The following is a 24193-nucleotide window of genomic DNA, read 5'->3' as shown; positions in this document are numbered from 1 at the left end:
CCCGGTTTTGTGGCGAGGTCCACCAATTCGATATCTCCAAAAGCTGTCTGGTGTCCTGACCTACGCCATCGCTCCACCTCAGGCAGGGTCTGCCTCGTCTTCTTTTTCTACCATAGATATTGCCCTTATAGACCCACAACCGGATATGGTATCGCTCATTGATTTCGTCGTTATGTAGGCTACGGAATTGTCCATCCTCATGTAGGGGGCCAAAAATTCTTCGGATGATTCTTCTCCCGAACGCGGCCAAGAGTTCGCAGTTATTGACTAAGGATAGCCGATTAATGGTCATATTTTCAGATAGGTCAGATTTTATGGCTGAAAATCAAATTCTACTTTTTAAATGGGTTTTTCTCGAAACTTCATATTGTAAGTCTGCTGCCACCATAGCCCAAAATCTACTCAACGAAATTCTTTGAAAATTTTCAGGATTTATTCAGAACATGTTTCTACGGTCCGCAAGCTACGATAATTGCGATTCATTCAGTAGCTTTTTTTTTATTCATTGAAGAAACATTGCAAAAACACCAAAATTCACAAAAAAAAGTTTAACACGGCACCAAAAATTCAGCTCTTGATATTTTTTAATAATCCCAGTTTGCGGAGTGTAGTTGAATATGCACGTTAAAATGCTGTTTACCTTTTTTTCTTTAAGATGATTGCGGCTCCCTCTAGCGCGGCGGCAGAAAAACACCTTTTTGGAGACGGGTGTATAAATTGCTCTGTATTTCAATAATGAACTATGCTATCCAGTTCTTGACCAAACCTTCACACGATATAACCCCCTTAAGAATTCATTTCTCATTTTTCTTGAATAATCACGAAATTACGTCGTTTTTAATCATATTTCCACTACTGTATGTTATAAAACGCCCCTTATTTGTAGTCTGCAGTAGGTTCCTTGGAAGTTGATTTGGATGGGTAGCAAGTTATCTCGTGTATAGGTCTTTTAGCTCCTGAACTTGTTTCTGTAGAGCGTCTTAAGGTCTAGGTAGAAGTTGGGATTATGTGAAGTACCATGGTGCCCGAGGTATGTAATCGCAATCAGTATTTTCAATTGTAATCATTGCACAATTGGAATTGCAGACAAACATTTAGAGCCACAGAAAATCTACTTTGTAGATTGCTACTTGATTATGAGTAGGTACATTGTGTTCTGTTAAGCAAGTGTATGTTTCCCCCACACTAATCTTCTGTCTACATAAACTTTTTCCTTCGCCTCCTTAGACTGTGACATGACATGTAATTAAATTTAATTAGAGAATGTTTAGCCTTTATTTAATGTAAAAGTGGCTTGACGTTAGATTTTTTTCCTTCCGATTTACCATTTTCCTATACTTCTTAAAGTATTTTGATGGTTTTAATTGTATTCCAGGGTGAAATCTGTCTTGTGAAAGAGATAAAATAGAGGGCCAAGCACACACTTTGGATTTGGCAAACACAAGGCCGCGAAGTTAACTGTACGCCCGCCAACCTCATTGCGTGCTCAAAAACTATTTTCTTCATTGCACTTGTTGTTGGCTGCCTTTTCTCCCATATGACCATTAAGATCACCCTGGAGGCCCGTCGACTGAGGTGTATGCCCTTGCATTTCTCCGAAGGGCTAGTAGGTTGCGTTACTGCAGCGAATGGAGCCAAGGAATTGTGTATCTTTGTATCGGGCGAACATGTAACACTACCAGTTACAGATATATTTTAGAATATTTGTTGTCATGCATATTGTCCAAATCAATTACACCTCGTCCGCCTTCTTCTCTTCGCAACGTCATGTGTTCCAGATTGTTTTTTGGATAGTGAGTTTTGCAGGTCCTAAAGATCGTTCTTTGCCTTTTGAATAATGTCTATGCTACATGAAGCGGATGAATTCACATGGTCTTCCATCTATCTCTGGTAATTTCCAATTCAAAATTGTTTACGTAGTTCGCTTGTTTCCGCTAATATTTGTCCGAAATGCGAACTAGGCGATAGCAATTACACTGCCTGTTTAACCACGTTGCGTCAGTATACTCCTGAATTCCTTCAGAAGAGGGTTTTGATTGAAATTCTATCGTTTTGTTGAAATAGCCTACCATTTGCTTTGCGCTTCATAGCTCTGGCGTGTAAGTCATTCTTCTGGCTATTCAGCATCCTACTTGATGTATTTCATTGTTAATTTCAAACCACGAATCATGATTCTAGCTTTTACGTATTGTCTTAACATTAGCCCTAATCATCTAGAAGTATTTCCGTTTTTAGAGTTGATTGTCTCACTATGTTATTTCCTGGATTTTGATCCTTTCGCAATGGGAGCTGTATGCTAAAAATGGGGAGTGTTTTACTTGTGTTATTCAATTTTATCTATGCCAAGTTTTGTTACTTTTCTAGTCTAGGTATCGCCAGATGTACTGTCCCGATTCGGGGTTTTAAAATGGAAAGAGTATATTTGCGGCTCTGCCTCAATTTATACAATGAACGGGTTAACGATTCTATATATAAGGGCACATCTGAGAAATGAAAAGTGGAACTTAACAAGAAAAGTCATCGCCGACCAGGAAGCTACTTACTATGAGAAGCTTGCGCCTGAGTTTGCCCGGTGCCTCCTATGTCAAGGGTATCTCTAGTATCACCATCTGAAAAGGCACCCGATTAGGGACTAGGTACTCCCACAGGGGTTTCTGATGTTTACATTAGATTTCGAAATAATAGTGTAAGTAGAATAATAGAGAAGATAAATTGTTATATTGCGGATTTTTTTTTTAAACTTGGATCTCATGAATTATATTATCGTTGCAGGGTGTACGTTTTAACTCGCTTCGATAACGAATCCAGAGTGGCTATATCATTCTGCTTCTTGCAATTTGAAGATTGCTACCTCACTTTCCAGCCCAAGAAACTTTAAATCTTTAATTTATGCCACATACGAAGTTGTGACACTAGCTGCCCATTGCCTTCAAAATAAGAGCAATAAAACCTTACAAGTGTGCATTGCACGCACCATTATTTTTAATATGTTTTTTGGGCTGAACTTTGCGCTTTTTGTAACTTTCTTGTGGTGTTTTCTTTGATGTATAAATCGTTCGTGTACCCCAAAATATGGGGATCGAGTTCCCTGTTCCCTGAAGATCAACAGTGACAGTTTCACTTTTTCTAGTTAAAAATGGACTTTCTCAAATGTGCGCGTAGCTTTTCATTCCATTCATATACTCATATCAGATCAATCATATTCCGCTATTGCGCCTTAGTACGTTGTGCTGCCATGGAGGTGGCTATGAATGAACGTGGGGCTGCTCTTTTTCTCTGTTGATCGTATTTACCTGATTTTTTTCCAGAATATATAAACTACTTTGACATATTGACAAGGCAAATGTGTTACGTTCTAGATGTCGTTTGCCGTACGCGGCCGCGAATGGTTTCGGAACATTTGGAAATTTGTTTTTCCGGTTGCTGCTTCGATTATCGCGTCTAATCTCTAGTGTAAATATAAAACTCGAAAATACGAGTGAATACATAACACTTTTTCATTCATCGAGGGGTTAGAAAGTTGGAAACTCAATAATTCTTGAGGAACATTCCGTTTTCGAGGCTATCTTCATTGAAAACATTGTAACATGAATTTGGTCGCTGGATTGTCAATGTACAAAATGATTCATTGCTCTGAAATGAAAGGAAGTTCAAAATGAGTGCAAAAGGAATGTAGTTGATGCTGTGCTCGCATTTCTATTATCTGCTACAATATCTTCAGAAACCTTGTGATTTTTTGGAAATTGCGCCAAAGTATCTAATCATATGGCTTCGGGCATTTAGATTAGTCATAAAATTTGGTTTGGTCGACCCTCGGAACCTAGTTTTTTCTGGTATTTTATATCAACAAGTTGATTTGCGTTTTAGTTTTTTACCAAAAGTGGCCCACTGGGCATAATGTATCATAATATTTGCCTTCTCAATATCAAGTAAGAACATTCTTACCTGTTTAAAATTTGTGATTAGGCTAAGATCATTGCGGCCCTAATGGCTCTAATGAATCGCTCTATCAGATAAGATTATTAATAATAATAACCGATGGCGCAACAATACAATTTGGATCGAGACTTTATAGCGTGTCAGAGTACTTTATTTTGACAACGCAGCGATACACTAGAAATCAATGCGGTAAGCATTGTGTTTGCCCGCCATTTACTACCTGGATTTGACTCAGGCGCTCATGCATATAACTGAGCTGTCTGGGATCTGACATCCTTAATTTCGATTCTGAAAATGTGTTATGAAAGTATACTGTTGACATGATGTTGCTGATTTGCGACAAATATCACAAATTCGACCCTCAAACTGTGTAAACTAAGACGGCGCTCAATAACATTCGGATAAGCCTCAAAATCGCAGGGTCATGGTAGTGTAATTAGTATTGTGACAATTTTTATACTTAATGGGTGGTGTCCACAGTGGTGTTTTTTAAGGCAGACCGATTTCCGGGGTCCTTCAACTGTGTTGAAATTGAAGTCTTTCTTTTTCTCTCTAAATGGGTTGTATTAAAATGTGCTTTTGATAAGCCCTTAATTGAAAACTAAGCAGCGAGTCTTAATCCACTATAGGCCTTTCATGATAAAGCCGGACAATGTATACGTGGAGAAATGTAGTTCAGCAGGTAGGTAGGAAGACGTACAGAACATTTGTAGATCCTAAATATTGGATAATTATTAATTTGTTTGAAATTTTTGGAAGAGGTAATCAGAAGTGGTAAATGGATTACCTATGATCAAGACTTTTAGAGTGGCAAACACCGGCACTCTGCTGGACCGATTGTAATGGCCGACGAAAAATAATATGCCATCTCAAAAAATGAACGGTTTGAGCTCCAGAGAATCATCTAAATTCAAAATGTAGGCAAACAAGTTGAGAAACCGGAAGCTGAACGCACCGGCACTCTGTCATGTCAAATTAACGATTTGGGCTCCAGAAAACAAGTCCGGGGAGCCGGAAGCTGGACGCCTCAGGGAATGAAAGGTTCTGTGTATTTCTTACATAAAGACATTTGAGTGTGCATTTGCCCCATTAAAACGTAGCACGTAATACCTTCTGTTCAAAATTGAACCGGACTGTATCATTTAAATTAACCGTTGTTGACATATTGTTTAAATTTTTTTTTATGAAGAGATCTAAGACTGTAATGATTTTAGTTGTCAATTTTTAGTGTGATCTGCAACGTCATTTCTTTGTAATCGCTTAGCAAAAAGTAGGCGGCGAAATATTTTTGCGAATTTCATTATGGATAAAAAACTTGAACAAAGAGTGTGTTTAAAAAATTGTTTTATAAACGGAATGTCTTGTCCAGACGCATTAAAAAGGCTGCAAAATACCTATGGTGGATCTGCTCTATCGCGTACGCAGGTATTTAGTTGGTATAAATCGTTTAGAGAGGGCCGTACATCAATTGAGAACTTGGCCCATGCTTCCCGTCCAGCGACATCGGTAAATGACGAAAACATCGAAAAAGTAAAGAAAATTGTATCCGAAAATCGTCGAGTGACCGTAAGGGAAATAGCTAGTGAACTTGGCATATCGATTGGATTGGCGTACAGCATTTTACATGATATTTTGGGGATGCGTTGGGTTACCGCGCGGCTTGTGCCAAAATTGCTGGATTCTCTTCAAAAACAACGTCGGAAAACTGTGGCTGAAGAGATGCTTTCTATGGATGATAGGAACATTCAGCACATCATTACTGGTGACGAGACTTGGATGTACGAGTATGATGTTGAAACTACTCAACAATCTTCGGAGTGGCGCTATCCAGATGAGCCGAAACCCAAGAGACCACGCCAAAGTCGGTCGAAGGTTAAAGTGATGTTAACTGTTTTCTTCGATAGTCAAGGTGTCTTGCACTCGGAGTTTCTTCCCGAAGGTCAATCAGTAAATGCACAATATTATTTGAGTGTTCTGAAGCGTTTACGGGAAAATATTCGCCGAAAGAGGCCAGAATTATGGAAGGACAATTCGTGGTTTCTGCATCACGACAATGCACCGGCCCACACATCAGCGCTTGTATGTGACTATTTGAAAAAAAATAACGTCAATGTCGTCCCACAAGCACCATACTCGCCCGATATGGCTCCTTGCGACTTTTTCCTATTTCCCAAACTTAAATTGGCACTTCGTGGAAAACATTTTGAGACAGTTGAAGTTATAAAAGAAAATTCGCAGAGTGAGCTAAAGGCCATTACAAAATCAGCATACAAAAAGTGTTTTGAAGATTGGAAAAGACGTTGGAAAATGTGTATTAATTCCGATGGTGATTACTTTGAAGGGGATAAAATAAATATTGAAGAATAATTAATTGTTGTCGTTTTATTTGCACAGTCCGGTTCAATTTTGAACAGAAGGTATATGCATATATTATGTGAGAGTCCACTTTCGGGTGATATTGACAATTATAGTCTTGAGTTTGCAAAAAAACTACAACTTTGAACTATTATAACTTTGTTAGTAACAGTGCGATTTGCACCAGACTTGGTAGAATCATGCTGTATGTTTTAGCCTATATTACTATGGTACTAAGATGAACTTACGTTTAGGTTTTGTAGCCAATTACTTAATTATATATTAATTTTCTTTGAGAGGTTATGGACATGGAAGGTTTTTCGGAGCCTAGGTACCATATAGGGGCAGCCTCTTGATTTTTTTCAGATTCTTCGATTGGTTAGTTTCTGTGAATGGGCCCGTTAAAGAAATGATCACTTTCGACTCCCCGCCTTTCCAACAAATGTCAAAACTAAGACCGCCTTCGGAAAGTACTAACCGAGATCTTGATACTCCACATGACTATATTTGGTGAAAGGAAATTTGAACGTCCCTTTTGCATGTATGGGAACCCCCTCCCATCTAATAATGGTGTCAATTGCTACAACAGTCTCAGAAACATCCGTGTGACGGACGGACAGACAGAAAGTGAACCGATTTTAATAAGGTTTCGTTTTACACAAAACCTTAAAAAAATCAGCAAAAGGGGCTGTACATTTTTTTTTCTTCAAATATAGTCATGTGGGGTATCAAATGAAAGCTCTCCGTTTGTACTTTCCGAGGCTGGTCTTAGTTGGAAAGGCGGGTAGTTCGGGGGGTCGAAAATTGTCATTTATTTAACGCGGGGCCATTCTCAGAAGCTGCCCGAAAAATCTAAAAAAAATTGACAGGCTGTCACTATATGGTGACTGAGCTCCGAAATACCTTCCAAAGTTAATAATAGTATATTACTATAATTTTCAGTAATTGGCTGCAGAACCTCCCTTAAGTTCATCCTAGCAGCAATGTAGGCTATAATATAGAGCTTGATCCTACCAAGTTTGACGGAAAGCGCACTTTTACTAACAAAATTATAATAGGTCAAAGTTGTCACTTCTTTTGAAATTCAAGCTTTTGAAAGTAATATCACCCGAAAGTGGATATTGTCACATAATATATGCATATATTACGTGTTACGTACTAATGGGACAAATTCACACTCAAATGTCTTTGAAGCCTCCAGTTTCCCGAGTTGTTCTTTGATGATCTCATATTTCTTCGAAGCATAATAAATCATTTCCGGCAAACTGCTTGGTGTATTTTCTTTTTTTTTTTATATTGCTGAATTCTCAGTTATCTGAATATGAATTTTCAACTGGAGCCTCGGAAGCCTTAAGTCGATGGACATTTTGAGGTCCGAATTAGATGTCATACAAATCTTTATTGCACTTGTCAAGAACTGTTTGTTCGCATGTCCATTTATCCGTGTTTTCAAGAAGAGGATTACTACGACTTTATTCAAGTGAATCATTAGGTATATAAATATTAGGATGTTTGCTTTCCAGTAACTTTGACTTACACAAGATGTTAATCGCATTGTTACCATAAATTCCGTAAAAAGTCAGGAAACCAACTTGTTGCCCCTTCGTTCTATTATGAACAATTCCGCCTCGAGCTTAATCTGAAGAAATGCCTTGTGGTTATGGAGACGAAGTAGTAAAGAATTGGCCTAGTTCGTTATAATCGAGCAAATGTAGGAAAATGGTCTTCGGAGATAATTGTAATTCACATGGGAAATGACCCGAGCCCGATCGATACGGTGATTTTGCGTATCTGTGAACTCCCATCAGGTTACGATCGGGACGAATGGCAAATCTGATGCAGGCAGCCTAACCCCGCTTCCAAAGGGAATAAAGGCTCTAAATGGGTGTTGCATATATTGTCTAAGGTTAAGTGTTCTTGTTCAGTTTCTTTTGTTCATTTCTCTGCATTTTATTCAAAAAAGGACTAATATCTCTCTCGTATATTTTTAAAATCCTTGCGTCTTTGATTTCCTATCTTGAAAACGATACCGTTTGCCTCAGTCGAGAAAGTATCTATCTGAAACCTTTCTCATGGCTTTTCTATAGGTAAAGATTTCTAATGCGCAACATCAATTGAAGCAATTGTCGATTTGGTAGCAAAGAGATTACATCCTGGAGTTCCCAGTTTATAAGCATCGGCTTACTTCATTTGACCAGGAGAGGAAAAACTGATCAAAATTTGGAAGCGCAATTCTCATTTTTCTTCTCTTTTGTGCTCTGAGATGTTTTTTTAATCCGAAAAGAACGAAAATATTAATTGACGTTTATTGACGCCGAATGAATAAAATCCTGCTTGTCCAGTCCCTTTATGTTGTCTCGTGAAAGTGGAATGTTGTTGAAAAGAAAATAGCAATCAGAAGAAACCCGCGTGATTACCGTTAGCATAGATTCGGGAGAGTATAGTCGCATTCCAGAACTATAATCTACGAAGCATTTCAAAAGTATTTACCATAAATACTTTCCAATGGAATGTGCGAGACTATCGGCGGCCTCGAAGTCGGTGCCTATAAAGAGGAATATTTAACCATAAGAAACGTAAAAGAAGAAACAGAATCATAAGGTATGGAGGAGCAGCATAGTGGCATAAGCCAAAAGGCAGAGTTGTGCGAGTCTGGCCTCGAGGCTGCTAAGATGGAAGGAATGCATGTATGCTGATCTGAGTTCTCGGGTGCCTCGATGCGGTTGTTCAGTTCCCAGCTCGCCGTTTGACTTGATTCATTTCGAGAACGAAACATAAAGCAATTCGAAAGAAAAACATAAAAAAGCAGGCAAATGATGATATGCCTCTATTGGGATTGAACCCGAATCCGGTGAAGCCGGGCAACATTTTAAAGATGGAAATGTGGACTAGTGAAAAGAAAAATAACAAGCAGTCGACGACTTCGAAAATATGCGAGGCAACAACAACCTCGAGAGAAGCGAATGATCGTCGCCGCCAAGATGTTGGTGTAAGTCGTGAGTCGTGGTTGTTGCCTTTGGCTGAGCCACGGCCATCGCCACACCAATCTACTACTTCCGCTCGTTGGTGTGTACTTTGGACGCAAAATTCCATGAATGAACACTGTGCACTGGAGGTGCTCTCTGGTAGATGCTTCAGGCCATTGCTAGACGTTTATTTACTTATTGCCACAATGCGGTGCCATACATCACTTACTTACGTGGTCTATTGAGATCAGCAGGCCGAGTCGATCAAGCTACTATCGTGACTGCTTATACTGAATGATGAAATCGGAATACGAGAAGTTGTATAGGAATGTGGCTCAGGATGCGAACTCTCGCAGAAGTGCATTGTCGAGAAGAAGCTGTTTGGAAGCTTTGGGAATGGTGTCATGCGTTGCAACGTTGGCAGGGAAATGCAGAGATTAGTAAATTTTTCGGGGGAATAATGTCAGGTAAACGAAATTAACTCAAACAGGTAGAGGAGATTCGCGAAGCACAGAACGAAGCACCAAGTAAGTTCAGCGTTGCCAAATCAGCCACTGCCGCCAACTATCTTGCTTGTCTATGTAGGTTTTACCCTTACTGCTGATTATTACTTGATAGGCACTTATTTACTGGCGCCGATTGATTGAACACAAAAAATTGTTGCCCGATTACTCACAACTCCCTGATAAGATACTTCTCGAAATTCCAATGAATAATAGGTAGTAGATATGCTTTTATATGAAGCACTCACACATACCGGCGGTGACATGGGCAATGGAGTTCCACTCAGATATTATTTCCGAGAAATCACGCCGCATCGTAATGAGACTGGCTTTGTTTTTCTACTGTAGAACCCTAGACTACTATAAGCAAGTTTCAATTTCAAATGCTTCTGCGAAGTGAAATCTCATCTGATTCAATCGAATGAAATGCATTATGTTATTAGGTCAGCTGCCGATCCCGCTTGTGCAGTGTGTAAAGCTCATGTGGATTTCAAGTGGCTGTCGTCAAAACAAAGTTTTTAATTATCGCCGTAGATACTTGGCGGTAGCTGAGCCGGGGTTATTACCTCTCCGGTTCATGATCTGCTGCTACGAGATACCACACACAGCATAAAATTCCAGGAATGCGCCGTTACTGTTACTCTCAGTCTCAGTCTCAATACCTACAACAATACGAGGTATTTGAAGGTAGCCACGAAACAAGTTTCACTTTACGCAATTCAGACAATTCAAGCGATTCAATAATGTTGTGGACCGTTTGAAACTCGACTTTTAGTACTTCATCTTGGGGCCCCGAGAAGATTCTTCACATGAGCGGCTTCGAACCGCGCTGCGCCGAGCTGTTGTATGCTACCATTCGAAGCATTCTCGCGATGATTCGGCCAAAAATTCCATTTTCACCTTTATCAGTCAATCGTATTTATGTGTTGTGCCTTTCACAGAGGCACAGAGATCGCCTAAGAAAAAACGGTGGAAAGTACAAACTACAGCGGTGCGCAAACTATTTTTTGCCCACGATAATTTGTGGACACAGTAACTCAATCACAAAATTTGTAATTTGTTTGCAGGCGTACCCTAATAGCGAGTTCAATGTCTTTATAATGAAGCCAATTGCAGAGGCTCTCAATCCATAACAAGAAAAGTCCAACAATCAGTATGCGTCTCCCATGTTCCTTTGATGGTTGTCGGTATTACCAAGTATAAAAGTACATCCTGAAGTGGTGCAATTGATTTAATATGAATCTCCTAATGTTTTCAGTTGGATTCCTTATAACCTAGGGCAATATCAACGATATAATAGCACTCCAGCTTTAAATAATTTTTAATTTAATGGAGGTGCGGCCACTTGTCAATTCAATTCCCGCAGCATGCTCTTTTACTTCCTCTTTTGGCGGACGCGTGCTTTTGTCAACCTGCATCAAATTCACTGTCAGCCATACATGCATCTAAAAGCAATATTAATAGTGAATTGGTGAAAATGACAAATTATTATTTATTTTCCTAAGTTTATCTCATTTCCTTTGCTGGTCCGGGGTTGCAAGTGTATAGCCCGCGGTAAAACTCTTGATGAGATATCTAGTAATATATGAAGTCTGCAAACCGATGAATGAAATTTAACCACGCTTGCATGGCAGGCAAACCTCTGTTACTCCAGTACTCCAACGTTCTTATAATGTCGGCCACTGATCTCACAGCCCGTCGGCGATGTAGTAGTCAGAAATATGTTGATCTGCGCCAATCACGTGTCACATACAAAAGTAGACGAACCCTGGAGCTTGCATATGACGCCACAGAGAATATTATTTCAAATCAGCTTCAACTTGGATGTTGAGGTAATTGCATTTTCAAATATTCCACTGATTAATCGAGATAGCGATTGTGGAATGATTCGTTAGTTCTTCAAATTTTAAACGTTGTTAACGTCAATGTTCCGTCCGAAGACTTGCTTCCATATCCATCCAGTAAAGAACCATGATTCGATGAGAAAGCAAAAGAAGTATGCCGTTCAGTTGCAGGAAGATAAAGCCACTGGCAGATAGCTATGCCCATTATTCTTGCTTTTCGATGTTAGTGACCCGTGAATGCTACACACTTCAAATTCACTTTAAACTTAAATTCGTTGTGAGAATAAAAATGATTTCTATAACTTCGTAGAATAAGGTCCTTCCTGTAGTCTGGGTTCGTGAGCTATCGCCTCTTCACTAGGCGTAAAGTTTTTTAGTGGATCTTTCATTCTCTGCATTTTTTGTTAAGCTTTTGTGTCTGCCTGTCCGTTCTTGGAGACGGTTGTAGCGATTGACACCAAATTTGGTGGGAAGTGTGAACGCTCACGCATACAGTGAGATGCATCCTTTTGCGTTGAATTTAAGGGGGGTTGCCGTACATACAAAAGAAGGATGTGCATTTTTTTCACCAAATATAGTCATGTGGGGTATAATGAAAGGTTTTGGTTTATACTTCCCGAAGTCGGTCTTAATTTTAGCATTTGTTGGAAAGTTGGGGAGTGCGGGAGGTCGAAAATAATCATGTCTTTAACGGACCCATTCTCAGAAACTACCCAATCGGAAAAAATCAAGGGGCTGCTACTATGTGGTGCCTAGACTTCGAAATACACTCCATGTCGGTAGCCTTTCAAATAAGTTAATAATAATAGATTGCTATAATTTTTAATAATTGTCTGCAAAATTCCCCCAAATCATCAATTGGTTTACTGTTTGTCTCTCACCTATTATCTCAGAAACGGTTACTCATATTGATATGAAATTTGGTAAAACGGTGCGACCTGTGAATCGCCTTGCATGCAGTGAGCAATGTTGAGTTTGATATGCAATAGGGGTGGGGTATCAAATAAATGATTTTGATGAGTACTTTCCAGGGCAAGCATCAGTTCTGAAGCGACGATGGTAAAACGGGGAAGTGAGGTGGCTGGAAATTAATCATTTCTTTCACGAACCCATTCTCAGAAAGTACACAACCCAAAATCAGGAAGTTATCATTAAACGGTGTCTAGGCCTTAGAATACTCTCCATACCGATACGCTTTTAAACAAAGTTAATAGTGTATTTATATTATATATATTTACTATAAGTGTATCTTTTGGTAAATGAATTCCTCGTCAAGTTTTGCAGTGATACAGGCTATACTATAGAGCATGATTCTACCAAGTTCGGTAACTGTTATTAATAAAGTCATAATAGGTCGAAATTGTCTCTTTTATGCAAATTTACTGCATTTGTAAGACTTCGAATATCAATATCTTACTAAAGTGAATAATCTGACAAACTAAATGCATAAACAATTCGATCTAAAAATTGGACAAGCCATTAGAATATCTAGAGTTCGCGAAAGAAAGATAGTACTCTTAAGAATTTTACATTATTTCCTAATTTGCCGCTTACAAGCTAGCAAGGTTTACAATTATGAGAAAAAAGGTACAAGGTGTCATTAAGTTTTTCTGAAACGTTCAGGCTATAATTCTTATTTTATGATTTCCAGATGCAAGAAAACGACAGATGGTTCATGGTTTGAATAAAGAGGTTTTTTTTTGTTAGCCGAAGTCTTAAAATGAAAAGATTGCCTTGGAAGATATTTTTCTGTTTTATTGGCTAAAAGTATCTAATTTAAACAAATAAGTATTTCAGAGACCAACTGTCCCCTTCTTGAGTGTTTTATCTTCAGAAATTTTTTTTGATTTGGCACAGCTTGTAAGCCTTTGCCATCTCAGGCCCGCGGCTGCTAGGTAGTGCGAGTAGACTCGGCCCCCGACAGCCGCCAGCGGAACACCGACTGTGTTCCCCGAGGGACTGCCAAGAACAGAGCCTTGCCTGGCCAATCCGTCAGCCCGCTCATTCCCCTCTATGTTCCTATGCCCGGGAACACAGAGGAGAGTGATCTTGAGCGTGCCGCCCAGATGGTTGAGCGTGTCTCTGCACTGCCCCACCAACCGGGAAGATGTCGTCGTTGAGTACAAGGCCTTCATGGCCGCTTGGCTGTCGGTCAGAATGGCTATGTTACGCTTGGGGCTCGAATCACGCTCCAGCCATCGACAGACTTCCAATATCGCCAGTACTTCCGCCTGGAATACACTGGTGAAACCTGGGAGACCATACGACTTGGATGCACCGTGTGTATTCGAGAAAACCCCCGCGCCGACTCCATTGGCCATCTTTGATCCGTCAGTAAAGAATACTGTGTCATAGTCTTGCAACACGCCGCCGGTCTTCCACTTTGCCCTGGTTGGAAGGTCCACAGCAAAGTTTCTCGTGAAGCTCAGCTTGCGTGTAACATAGTCCGTGGGGGATGCCCAGATTTCGAGGTATTTCATCTAGAATGTTGCTGTGGCCGTAGGACTTCGCTGCCCAGCATCCGGACTCACGTAGTCTGACGGCATTGCACGCTGCAACATATTTGATGTGGAGGTCAAGGGGGAGGAGATGCAGGAGTACGTTGAGAGCATCTGCCGGGCAAGACTGCAGAGCCCCCGTAGTACCTGCACACGCGGTTCTTTGAATCCTATTAAGCTTCGTTCTATTGTATTTCTTCTTTAAAGCCTGCCAACATACAATAGATCCGTACGTCGGGATCGGACGCACTACAGCGGTGTACATCCAGAGAACCATCCTCGGCCGGAGACCCCATTTCTTGGCAAAGGTTCTCTTACAGGCATAGAAGGCTATACAGGCCTTCTTAACCCTCAGTTCTATGTTCAACCTCCAATTTAGCTTAGGATCCAGGATTACACCCAGATACTTCACATTAGAGGAAAGAATCAATCTTTGTTCATTCAGCCGTGGTAGGAGATGTGGAGACTCTGGTAGGAATCTAGTTTCCTAACGTGGTTCACCTCCAAGATATTCGGGTTGCCCAACGATATATGGTGTCTCTGCTCTATTGTATGTCTGGCAACCGTAAAATGGTTATAATAATGCTCGATGCTGGACCTGTAAAAGGTTTGGATTTTTTCAAACTTGAATTTTTGCACCTAGACTGATCATTCAACCCATTGCGCCACTGTGGAAGAAATGGCCAATTTATGTTGACAAAACTGAATTTTGATGGAAAACCATTATTATACCCTGGGGAGAATTCATTTGCCAAGATTGCTCTGAACATCGAACTCGATAGTAAGCGACCAAAAGGCCGGCCAAAACAACAGTAGCTTGATACATCGGATGGGGATTTAAAAGCCTCGCGATTGATTAGCCATTTGATAGAACCAAATGGGGAAACCGACCACGACGAGCCGACCCTGCTTGTGAACGGGACAAAGACTGAAGAAAAAGAAGAAGATATGTATACATATATATTTTTGAGTGTTCAATATGGTTATAGACGTTTCGCAGTTGTAGGTGGACGAAAATATTGCTAAAATGCGTCATATGTATGCAACAGACGCATTCTTATTGTAATCCTTAATGAAACAAAGTGAGGGACTTTAGCCAAACCATCTCTTAATCGAAAGAGGGGTTGAAGGATAAGGTCCATCATTTCATTAATTTAATCGATGACCCTTGACCCATCTCCTATAACTGGCTTATCCCCTGATAAAAGCAGGCCGAATGTAACACAATATGCCGTATACAAAGAGCACTTGCCAGGGATAAATAAGAGGTTTCCAAAGACTTATGGCTACTGGATCTGGAGAAACGTGGGTAGATACTGAAGTTTACTATTTAAACTGCTAAACGATATGAGCTGTTTGGTTCAAGAATGATGCAACATTTGCTATGGCGTTTTCACACCTGAAAATCATGAAGTGCAAAACCAAAAAAACACTTCAGAAAGATCTAATTAAAATTCGCAGCCAAAATTTTGTGTATCTACGGTGATTGTAGAATATGTTGCATTGCTTTGTCACCATTCATTTCCTCTGTTGCTCTGTTGCTTATAAACGTTATGGCAACTTGCTGAAAACTCAACTTCTTATAAACCTTCGAAACTTTTAACTTGGTTCTCTCAAAATTGCAGTTTTGCAAGTTCTTGGTTTCAATGTTCATTCGAAGATATCTTCTGTTCCGCTTGTTAAAAGTTTGTGCAGCACTGACGTGCAATGGTCGGTGGACGATGACGCGCGCTTTATACTTGTTAGAGATATCGTTACGTCAGTTGTTTACGCCAAGCTTGGCCGCCAGCCGCTACAAACAGCTCCAATATGCTGCCCGCTTGCGTCGCCGCCATTCATTGAGTGACTCGGCGTAATACTACTACTTAGATGCTGGCGGAGGCTACAACACTAAATTGCGGGGCCCCGGCCCCGTCTTTCCCAGAAACTTGTTCGCTGCTCCAATGTGGAGCCAAATACGTTGCAAACAACACAGTAATAACACCCGACTCGGTTTGTCGATGCAATAATGTTGAAACACTGCCTGAATGCTGGCTGTGATTGTGGTGGAGCGGGAACTAAATGAGTTTAGAAGCTGTTTATTGCACTAAATATTTGCATGTTGACTGGTGGAACCACACAATAACCTGGTCAAGTAGATTCCATCCTAATAGGTCGCGTACTTGGCGATCGCGCCAGGCCGCAATTTTCCTTTCCCCGAGGTATAGAAAATTTTTCGCAGATGGTTCTGACTTTCATTCGGTTGAAACCTCATCACAGCTGCAATATTCTGAAATCAAAACGACTCGCTCAAAGATTACCCAATCACAGTCAGTTCATTTAAAAAGTTGCAACAATGTAAATGCCTTGTGCGCTTCGTTGTACTAACGATGGAATGCATTCGCGCGTTTCTATGTATGAATTCTTCATTTCCTCCCACTGAATTCTGGCAATGATCTTAAAATATTAGGTAACCCCAGCTTAGAATGATTAGACAAACAACATTATACTAATTTTCAGATTGCAGACTGTGTTTAAGGGAGGAATTCCGAGTAAAATTTGGCAAAACTGCGAAAGAAGTCAGACTAAAAATCAACAAGGATAAGACTAAGACCACGATACAAGCCAGAAAAATATGCTAATTAGACAAAACGTCACATTAAACGATTACTACTTTAAAACAGGGGTTGACTGCATATAGATATCACCATGGAGAGCCTGATTCTTCCAATATTAGACTATACAGATGCGCACAGGAGAATAGAGCTAACGGTCTACAAGACACTAACTCGTCGATCCCGTGCTAGGGGGTCAACAAATGTCCCCGAACAGCGAGTTTCGCGGATAAATTTTAAGGCCAATGAGGTAGAAGGCGAAGGGAGGGCCAGCTACAACGCCAGGGCGGACGACACTGCGGTAACTTTTAGATTGGAGACGTTCGTTGTCAGTCACAAAGAAGGCGAGTTGTGGAAGACTACCTCATCCAAGTTGCGATGATGCGTAAAGTAATTTCATAAGTGGTGAGAGGGCGCTTCCTTGGTAATCGACGGAGGCACGAAGCGGTTTTGGTATGCCAGATGAGTTCATGTGGCACACGGTCAAATGCCTAGAAGCCATAAATTCAATGTGAAGAGGGCGATTCTTCTCACTGTGTTTCTCCATGACAAACCCGGCTTGATTCACGGCATGATGTCGCGAAAACAATTATTAAGAATATGTTTAAAAATTTTTATGGTATGAAATTAAAGAACTCATTGAGCCAGTGTTGGGTCCTAGCTCTTCTCTTTCCAGAGCTCAGATCTTATCGCTTTCCCCGGTTTGTGTCCAGTTTCCGGTTGGCATTCGCGTAAATTTGCTTATGATAGAGGTGTTTCTTTTCGGACCTTCATTTGGATAACGTAAGAACCAAGTATCTCGGTTGATGAACCGCTTACTTGATTTGGTGACCCGGAGGGGTAGCATAGGCCGCTTTGTGGATTGTCTTTTTAACTAGATTCCTCGACATTCGAAATCGCGTGAGATGATTTCTTCCTTTTTCTCACGAAATCGCCACTATTTAATGCGGGGCTGGGGGGGAATTCGTTTCCGTGATACCCTCAGAGATGGCAATGCCAACACCGTATAGAATATGTGGCCTACCGAAACAAAAGTTTTATCGCGCTCGCGTTGTATGTTGCAGCTTTTGACATCAGATCATCGGGTTTTCTGTAGACCGCAAATATCAATATCGCCTTTTTCGAAGGGCGTTTACGAGTTCCTTCGTCTTTCCAGTAAGGATGCCAATATTGAGCGTGCAGGCACGTGTTTCTTTTGCACGAACTAATTTACTTACGTCCTGGCGCCATCCATGCGTCTAGAACCCTTACTCATGCGAAGTGTTAAAGCTGCTTCATCTTTCTCCTAATTGCCGATCTGATCAATTTGACATTTCTCCATCTAAAAGTGAGCCACAAGTCACCTCATTATAATCCATACTAAATTCTTAAAAGAAGCAGAAGCGTCTCCATGGTTATATGAACGGTTTTTGAATCCCGTGGGTTTGTTTGCTATCATTTGCTCTCCTGTCCTCCTGCAGCATATCGTTTTGAAATTTGTTATAGAAGCTTGATGGAGAGGTTGTCCCCAGATGTGCACATTTAGATTACAATAGACCAAATATGATTTACGTTATACTCTGTATCAGCTTCACACAAAAAATGTTTGAAAAGTCGCCTTTCGGATATAAAATCATTTCTCACTCTTAATTATAAAGAAAATGCAGTTACAACAAAGAAAAATTGTATTCATAGAAGGGATTGACTCCAAGTAATTGTAAATACGTAATTTACATAGCGTTACATGGTTATGTAAGGACACAAAGCGACTATCTCCCAGCTTGACTCTATACCCGATAATCGTCCGATTCTACGCTATGTAATTTTTGCAGCATCTTCTGAAACAGCTAAGTTGACGACCTATGCAATAAAAAAGGTCGAATCTAACAACCTAATGTGCAGCAGTGATAAAAAAGAAATATTTCATATCTGAAGCGTCCAATTTCTGATTTCCCTCGAGTTATTATTAATTCGTCGCTGTAAATATTACATTCATGCACAATGTGACAATATATTAAATTTTAAAATTTGGGAATATTTTTTTTTAATAAAAAATTGACAAAAATCGGGCACGCTAGGTCCAAAGGCTTGCTAGATTGCTAAAATTAAAAACTTCTGGCCGAATTTAGGTGTGCGCAGTAGAGGTTTACCAACACTAAACTAGAAGCTAAATATTTTTGTTGAACTAGGAAGTACAGGTCACTTGGAAAACCTGGGTACTACTTCGCGCGATCCGCTCTCTTTCCATTTCACCCTGATATATTTGGATACTGAAGCCGTGTTTCTAACGTTTTGTGTGAAAAAAAACTTATTAAAATCTATTCAATGTCTGTTTGTCTGGCACACCCGATTTACTAGAAAACGACTGAACCTATTGTCGTCAAATTTGTGAGAATGTATGGTCTCTGGATTCACCCTTTACATATAGCAAGTGGTGGCATTTTGCGCTGAGTTTGAAGGCGGCTCCCATACATGTAATACTTTTTTCACAAAATATGGCCATGTGGGGTATCAAACGAAGGGGCTTGATTAGTACAGATATTGGGTGAAACATGGTGGAGTGAAGGTTCAAAATCTGTGTCCCAAAAGGTGAAACATATCTCGTTGTCAAAACATATCCAACCGAAAAATCTGCACACATATGCATCTATGCGAAATCAGAATACATCCCGTTCCGATATCTACACAAATAAAGTTAATAATGGTATTTTATAAATTTGTCAGAAAACCCCCTTAAGTTAATCATAGAAGTACAAAATTTGGTATCGGTAGAGGCGATAATACAGGATATAATTCTGAAAAGTTTGAAGGCACTTAAACTATTATTAACAAGAGTGTATCACAGCATCATCATATAAATTAAATTTGTGTGAACGGCGGGGGATATTTAAGTTTTTTTTTCTTAGCTTTTTTAAGTTATTGGTATACCACTATTAATTACTTGACACAGGTATGTATATCTGTGCAACTGTATGTGGTAATAAAATTTGCTTGTTGTTTCATGTGCATATGCCGGTACCAGTGGTATTTAAATAACGTACATACATATACATATGTATGCTTTTGTACACAGAATGAAGTGGAGATGTGTGAAGATAACGTTACATGAATTTAGATGACGACACATAGATGCAATAGGCAATGTTTGTTTGTTTAGGATGAGCATAATATTTATATCTTTAATATGTGTATACATATGTATAGCTTGGAGTTTGACCTTTGCATTCTTCACTATGTACGAATGAAAGACCTGCGGTTCCGTCCAGGGTAGACGCAACTCATTAGACGCTGTCTTTATATGCACAGAGAGTTCTTCGCATAAGATGAATACAAAACCTTTATATCCGAAGCGTCCAGCTTTCGGTATTCTGACTTGTTTATTTTTTATAATCATGGAATTTTAATTATAAAGTCTCAATAAAGAAGCATGAAAAATTTGATGCCGATAGCTTTTATAATTACTTTTCTATAACAATTTAAGGATGATATTCTGTTTTACGTATTTTACTTATTTAACACTGAATAAATATTCAGAAAAATAAACCATTGCTACAGGAGATACGACTGAGAAGGTTAACGTGCGAATATTCAAAAATTTATTAATGGCAGTTCATTTGGGTGCAGGAGCGAGCTATCAGCTCTGTCTCGATATCTAACGATCGCGAATCTCTCAACAGTGAGAACTTGGCCATTGTTATTGCGTATTACATGGCGTATTCATGTGGAAATGGATATCGGCTTTATAGTGAATTTATTCCAAAGAAACTCATCCTGGGACTTGAAAAGGAATGTTGATAGCTCCCTGATCGAAATTTGTGCAATAGCAGCGAGTTGATAATACAACCGATGAATGGAGGAAATGGGGGCCATGACTGGCACGACTGAATTACCAGACATGAAAAACGAATACTAACAAAACGTATTACCTCCTACCGTAAAAATATAAATAATGAATAGATAATAACTTTCGCTTCAATTCGCTTATTAAATTTAGTTTGGTGGCTATTGAGCTATCAGTTTTTTTGACATCTAAAACTTCCTGAAAGTGACAATTATTCTTGGTTCATTTCATTATTTTATCTTGATAGAAATGTGTCTCCTCTGATTGATGTTGCCTCCCCCTTTTTCTGCCAAGTTTTCGCAATTTTTCTGGGGAAGTTAACAGGATGTGTTTTCTTAGATTTGACGATTTTTCTCACAACACAAAATTACTCATTTCACACCTATCAGTTATTTTTCCTTGAGTCAGGGAAGTATCCTCACTGCGATTGCCTACCGCTGGTCTGATATCTATGGCTTTACAAAGATTGCAAATTGGCCGGAAATATTCGGTGTGGATATATGACAGCTGATAGGAATGATTTTGATTATTTCTCAGAAGCAACAATCAGTTATTATCTAGTAATACGAAGCAGTTCAGAGCGATTTAGGATTATAGAAAATTTTTAATATGGCTTGATGAATCATTCACCCTAAAATTTTTGACGTTCAAATTTTGGTATCTTTTACCTCAAGAGTTGCCTCCACTCTATTCTCTATTTCCTATTAGTATTTCGAACCATTTGTAAACGATTCACCCAAGCTTTCCAGTACGATGCTCCGTATTAAAACCTATACCATCGCAAAATTTCACGGTTTTAGGATGAACTGAAGGGTGATTTACAGTAAATATTCAAAATCTAATTATATATTATTATTAACTTTATTTGAAAAGATACTGTAGCGGAGGGTACTGCGGGGTCTAGACACCATGCGCGGTTGTGTAATTTCTGAGAACGGGATCTAAGAGTAATTAATCCTTTTAGACGCGCAAGCACGCACTTCTCCATTTTGCAACAAATGTCAAAACTAATGGTTCGGAAAGTACTCCTCGAGACCTTTCATTTGATATCCCATACAGCTATATTTGGTGGAAAAAAAATGGTGGACTCTTTTACTTGCATGGGGACAGCCCTTGAGTTCAACGTGCAACAAATTTATATACAAAAAGTGTGGATTGCAATAAACGTTTTGAATTTTTCATGACATGCCAGTTATGGGGTCAGCAGGACTAAGCCGATCGTTGAATCATGTTCTTTGAGAATATTTTGATTTTAGTATTTGTATGAGGGCAATGGACATCAAAGATACCATTGCAGACTTTCGGCGTTCACACGCGTAAAAATGTTTGCGAAAACATTGTTTTTCTTATTAATTTACTCGTGACTGTTTCTTGGTTGTCTAGCGTGGATGAATATATGAATGTGCCGCGGTCATTTCCCGTCTGCACCGAAATAAACTACAAATAAAAGAAAAGGCAAGTTGAAATCCAAAAATAAGTGATTGCGCTTGATCAAGTAGTGTCTACTACAAGAATAGACAGAATGTTTAGAGCATTTTGGACTGCAAAGACGCACGAGGTAAAGTCGAAGAAGCCTTCGTTTCCATACAGACCTTTTAGTTCGCTTTTAGTTGATTCGGGATAGGGCATACTGGAAGTATGCGGGCTTTCCAACTTTGCGCATTGCATTTGTATTCAAACGTGGCGCTGAATATCCTATCGTCAACTAAGGAATGCTCAGGAAACCCAGGAATGCGATTTATTTTTGTCGCTGTTTTTTATGGTTTCAGCAGATACGAGATACATTGCAGCGTTTCTCTCATTGACGAAGTGTGCATCGATTTTTTTCCGAAAGTACTTCCATTGTATTCTCCGTTCTGGTTCCGACAAGGCCAGACTTAGAATTAGATTCAACAGGCAAGGCAAAGTTAATGCGTAATGGTCGTCAATGGTGTTTCTTAGTATTTGTTTGCATTGAAATTCGTGATGAAACACCAACGAAATATAACTGGAAATATAACTTGGCTGAATAAGTTGTTCACAAGTGCTGTTATTTGCTTCCGGACAACATCACTGCTTTTTGCGCTTTATATGCTTTTAGAACGTAGCTTCATGTTTTTTGCTATATTTCGTATTCCTCCTGTTTTTCTAGTTTAACATACACTACACATCCTCCTCATTGATTTTCCACATGTTTGAAACAATAAATCTCATTCATTATTATTCAGTAGAATTGGCAAATTGTTTTTTTATAAATGTTTTGCTATATTTTGTTCACAGCCCATCGTCAAAAATAGTGATAAGCGGTATACCGCTGCATGCACATTTCGATGACATCGAACCTCTTCTAAAGCCATACGGCAAGGTGGAACAGTGTGACGCTGTTACAAGTAAGGACCCAAACACTCAGACTGTACAAATAACTTTCGAAAATCCCGACCAGGCGCAAAGGTATTAAACAATGCTATTGCATTTTATTAAATTGTTTGCAAATAAGAAACGTAGACATACATGTGAAGTATATAGTGTTGATGTCCAGGTGGTACTTAGGAATCTGACTTGTTGGTTGTGTGTATCTTCCCTTTCTGTCTCCCAATTTGTTGAAAACGTTTCGAAAAATTCCCTAATATCCTCCCAGCCAATGGATAATGTTGCATTTTGAAAAGTGGTGTCAACTAAATGTTTTGAATCACAGTAATTAGCTTAAGGCGATTTGTTGCTAATAAATCAAAACAATGTTTAATTATAATTTCTTGTCAAGTAGCTACTCCTCCATATAAAACGCGGCGGAATTGAAGATTCGCGTCGATCGAAATAATTTGTTTACACATGTTACTACTTCCTAAATGTCCCTCAATTTGTACAGCCAATTCATGGATTTCAAAAACTCTTTTAATGTTATTACTAAATCTCCAATGATCGGAATCTGAGCAAATTTGTCCAACAATTAAATTAATCTTCTAAGATAAGATCTAAAACGCCTCCTATTTCCATAGTTTAGTTCATTTTGCTCGGCATTTCAGATGCAGATGGTGGAGTTGGGTTGCATCTTCGTTTGCTCAGGACTCGACTAGGTTCTCGTTGCGAAATAGTAGGTGATAGGCAAAATTTATCAAACACATATAATTTGGCAAGGTCTATAAAGGCAGATATTTGAATGGTTTAAACTCGGTAGTATCAATCTAAAAAACAATTAATGATTGGATGAGCGAAAATGTTAGTGCTGTTGTCTCTGATTGCTTATTTAAGTTTTGATAAATCTTTTACTATAAAACAAATGAAAATATTATTGTTCCCTTTCTTACAGAGCTGCTAGTGGATTGAACGGTGTAGAATTTGAAGGAAGTAAATTGCACGTAGAGCAAGTGGAAAAACAGCGTCGTAGTAATCGGGCTAGAAGTCAATACGCCGGTATGCCAGGACCAGGACGACAGGCTGACTTTCCCCTACGTCTCCTCGTGCAGAGTGAAATGGTAGGAGCAATTATAGGTCGACAGGGTAGCACTATCCGCACAATCACTCAACAGAGCAGAGCGCGCGTCGATGTCCATCGTAAGGACAATGTAGGTTCGCTGGAAAAAGCAATCACAATTTATGGAAATCCAGAAAATTGCACAAATGCCTGCAAGAGAATTTTAGAAGTGATGCAACAAGAAGCTAATAATACAAATAAGGGGTGAGTACCTAACCCGAAC

The 24193-nt window shown here is 39.5% G+C and overlaps 1 protein-coding gene across 8 annotated transcripts in view; it reads left to right on the top strand.

The window, feature by feature from the left end:
* Nucleotides 1–24193, top strand: part of LOC119654916 (insulin-like growth factor 2 mRNA-binding protein 1) — a 129953-nt gene that overhangs the window by 90988 nt on the left and 14772 nt on the right. For 5 of the 8 annotated variants that reach the window (XM_038060557.1, XM_038060556.1, XM_038060555.1 and 2 more), the window contains 2 exons: nt 22779–22949; nt 23806–24174. In XM_038060557.1, coding sequence (XP_037916485.1) covers nt 22779–22949; nt 23806–24174 — 540 coding nt within the window. The remainder of the gene's footprint in view (nt 1–22778; nt 22950–23805; nt 24175–24193) is intronic. The other 3 variants (XM_038060561.1, XM_038060560.1, XM_038060562.1) reach the window with 1 other exon arrangement.

The sequence above is a fragment of the Hermetia illucens genome, chromosome 4, assembly GCF_905115235.1.
Source record: "Hermetia illucens chromosome 4, iHerIll2.2.curated.20191125, whole genome shotgun sequence".
Taxonomy (NCBI): Eukaryota; Metazoa; Arthropoda; class Insecta; order Diptera; family Stratiomyidae; genus Hermetia; species Hermetia illucens.
Note: the sequence above shows the minus strand (reverse complement) of the source record. Positions and strands in the feature narration are given on the sequence as shown.